This window comes from Gouania willdenowi, chromosome 9 (assembly GCF_900634775.1).
Source record: "Gouania willdenowi chromosome 9, fGouWil2.1, whole genome shotgun sequence".
In the NCBI taxonomy this organism is placed as follows: domain Eukaryota; kingdom Metazoa; phylum Chordata; class Actinopteri; order Blenniiformes; family Gobiesocidae; genus Gouania; species Gouania willdenowi.
In genome coordinates this window covers 32,857,883-32,861,189 of record NC_041052.1, presented here as the reverse complement: position 1 = coordinate 32,861,189, position 3,307 = coordinate 32,857,883, and the positions used below count along the sequence as shown (strand labels likewise).

General features: G+C 36.2%; 1 protein-coding gene across 1 annotated transcript in view; it reads left to right on the top strand.

The window, feature by feature from the left end:
- The first annotated feature begins 351 nt into the window (after window positions 1-351).
- The window catches only part of LOC114469553 (nuclear receptor subfamily 5 group A member 2-like), a 23,937-nt gene continuing 20,981 nt past the window's right edge, over window positions 352-3,307 (top strand). The window contains 3 exon segments of the mRNA XM_028457152.1: window positions 352-543; window positions 2,666-2,784; window positions 2,962-3,103. Coding sequence (XP_028312953.1) covers window positions 522-543; window positions 2,666-2,784; window positions 2,962-3,103 — 283 coding nt within the window. The 5' untranslated portion in view covers window positions 352-521.

Genomic DNA, 3,307 nt, shown 5'->3' with positions numbered 1-3,307 from the left:
GGGTTTGCTACCCACTCTTGTGTCCTGACCCTTAAGTTGATAACCTTTGATTTTACATTGTCAGAGGCTAGGAAAAAAAATAGATAATACTTAATATTATTATTATTATTTATTATTATTATTATTATTATTATTATTATTATTATTATTATTATTATTATTATTATTATTATTATCGTGCATAATCACTTAATGTGAGCTCTTCTATCCGAGGATGCTTGGGGTGTTAACGTCAGTCATGTGACTACTCCTCCACCAATCACAGCCCTCCAGGCTGACTAACGATAAGGGCAGCAGCGTAAAGAGCGCACCGCTAACAGAGTTTCACTTCAGTGTTCTTCCGCACACACACACACACACACACACACACACACACACACACTCACACACACACACACACACTCACACACACACCGGATTGTACTATTGTCCGTACAGCCCCGTCCCCAGCAGCCCGTGCACGGCTGCAGCCCGCACGCACGGCCCGCGTTGGAGCTCTGACAATCGTCGGTGACGCGCAGATGTTGGGAGACAAGCCTCACGGTAAGTGGAGAGCTGATGATCACCAATCATCATCATCATCATCATCATCATCTTATCATCTGCTTCATCATCATCTCAGTCAAGAAGGCATCAATATTTCAGCTAAACCAACAACAACAACAATAATAATAATAATATTAATAATCGAAATTGAACATTTTATGTCCCAGTAAAATAAAGGTCTGAGCTGAGGGCCATAAATAATGTTTTAAGGGCGAGATTAATTAATGATAAAAATAAAGCTCTTATAATAAAATAAATAAATAAATTAAATGACATATCACAGTAATTGTTCGTGCAAACTTTAAAAATGACATTATAAGCCTTTAAGTGAAAAAATATCAGTAACAGTAATAATGCTAATGCACAGGTGTTAAAAGTCATTGTCAATGGAAAATTTTGGATTTTGAAATTGAGGATTTTAATTGTTTAAAACCCGCTTTCATTAAAGTCGGTAGAACGGCGGCGGTGCAGGTCAAATCCCGCTCATGAGTCAATGCGAGGCCCGTCTTAAACGTAAGCCTTTAACATTTATTTTATTTTCATTTTAACATATTTGTGCTTTTTAGTGTCATTTTATATCAAAATATCTTAATACAGCTGAAAGGCGTTTATGAGCATTGCACATTTTTATTAATGTTTATAAGGGAAACATATTTTCAGCACAATTCCTATAAAAAAAAAAAAATATTTAAAAAACACAATTAAAAAAAGGGCCACCATATCTTTATCATTACATTCTGCGTGTGCTTGTATTCATGTTTTATTTTTTTTTATTTTGCTACTGCTGGTCAAGACTTTAATGAAAAATATATTGTTAATCTTCCTGCTTAAATAATGCTGAATAAAAAAGAAAAGGAAAAATACATCATATGTATTTTATTGTAGGGAAATTTCCATAATCCCTGTGTGCAGCATCTGTAAAGCTGGACTTTTCATTATTACTGATAGGTTTATATTTCTAAATGCATTCCGTCTCCGTTAAACAGTAGAATAAATGCATGTATTTGTGCTGTTTTGTAGCATGTCTCATTAGTGTCTGCAGGTTAGGAAATAAAGCTTCATTCAAAGAGGGATTTTCTGCAAAAACGTCAAACATTTATCTTATTATAACAGAATTGTGCAACGTCTCACGCAAAGGCCGAAAGTGGAAAAGAGATAAAGTCCCATTAACGATAGTGTAAAAAATAAAAATAAAAATAAAAGAATAGAGTTGAACTTTTAAAATCTGGTTTGAATCGATGATTTTATTGAATTGTTGTAAAACGTACGAATTTTCTTGAGTTGTGTTAACGTCAATCTTGTGTGTTGTTGCTGAAAGTTTATTTCTTTTATTTCAGCTTTGAGATTAAAACAAAATAATTGTGTAATTTTGTTCTTTTAGCTTATGTGGGCATCACAATGTGCGTGTGTACGCGTGTCTGCATTAAATAAAAAAAGAACGGACAGCTTTGACACGGTCATAGAATAAAGAAATATGTATATATGTATTTTTCTAAATAATCCTACAAAACTCAATAGTATGTATTCATTTATTTATTCTCAAACAAACGTTCGATTATACATGATGACTATACATTTAAACACCTCCATTAGGACGTTTTCATTGAGTGATTGATTGATTTATGTATCTGTTTATTAAAGCAAAACCCGTCACAACAACCTTTTAATAAAGGTTTCCTGATTTCGATCCTAGAGTGAATCGGTCTGAGAATAAATCTTGGTTTATTATTTTTTAAGAATAAAACCGAGCACTTTGACTCATTGTTTCGTTTGACTTTCGATCCTTTCACTGTTGCTATTTTTTATTTTTTTTATTTCATTTATTGTAATAAGGGACATACTTTAAATGTCGTTGCACTGAGATGTTTTTAGATCCGGAAGTGTCTGCAGACTTTAATTTATCGCCATTGGAACGAAATTAGAAAACTCGTAATGATCGTAAATCTTTTTTTAATCGATGAAGGAATTCTGTTTTATTTATTTATTGATTTTATTTTTAATAATGACACATGAAATAATGTGCGTGATGTAATCATGTGACCTGTGAACCAGGCCTGAGGCCGAGTGTCTGTGTGTGTGTGTGTGCGTGTGTGTGTGCGTGCGTGCGTGTGTGCATCAGGTGTGACGTTAAAGGTAATGGAGTATTCATACGATGAAGACCTGGAAGAGCTGTGTCCTGTGTGCGGGGACAAAGTGTCGGGTTATCACTACGGCCTGCTCACCTGCGAGAGCTGCAAGGTACGCACGCACGCGCGCACGCAACTCACACTTCTAGATACTTCCATAATATATCTTTAATATTCTGTTCCCCTCAAGACTTACGCACGAAACTTTGCGTCCATGCGCACTGCGCGCGTTAACCTTTCCCTTTCCTGGGTTAATAACACGCGCACGCGTTTGTGTGCACGCACGCAGGGCTTCTTCAAGAGGACCGTGCAGAACAACAAAAGGTACACGTGCGCGGAAAACCAGGAGTGTAAGATTGACAAAACCCAGAGGAAGAGGTGTCCGTTCTGCAGATTCCAGAAGTGCCTCAGCGTTGGGATGCGGCTCGAAGGTAAAACACACACACACACACACACACACACACACACACACACACACACACACACACACACACACACACACACACACACACACACACACACACACAACCATTGACTAATAGTATTCAGGACAACATAAAGCTATAAATCATTTTATCATTAAATCTTAATTATAATTTAGAATCTGATCCATCAGCAAATGCCCTCTATATATA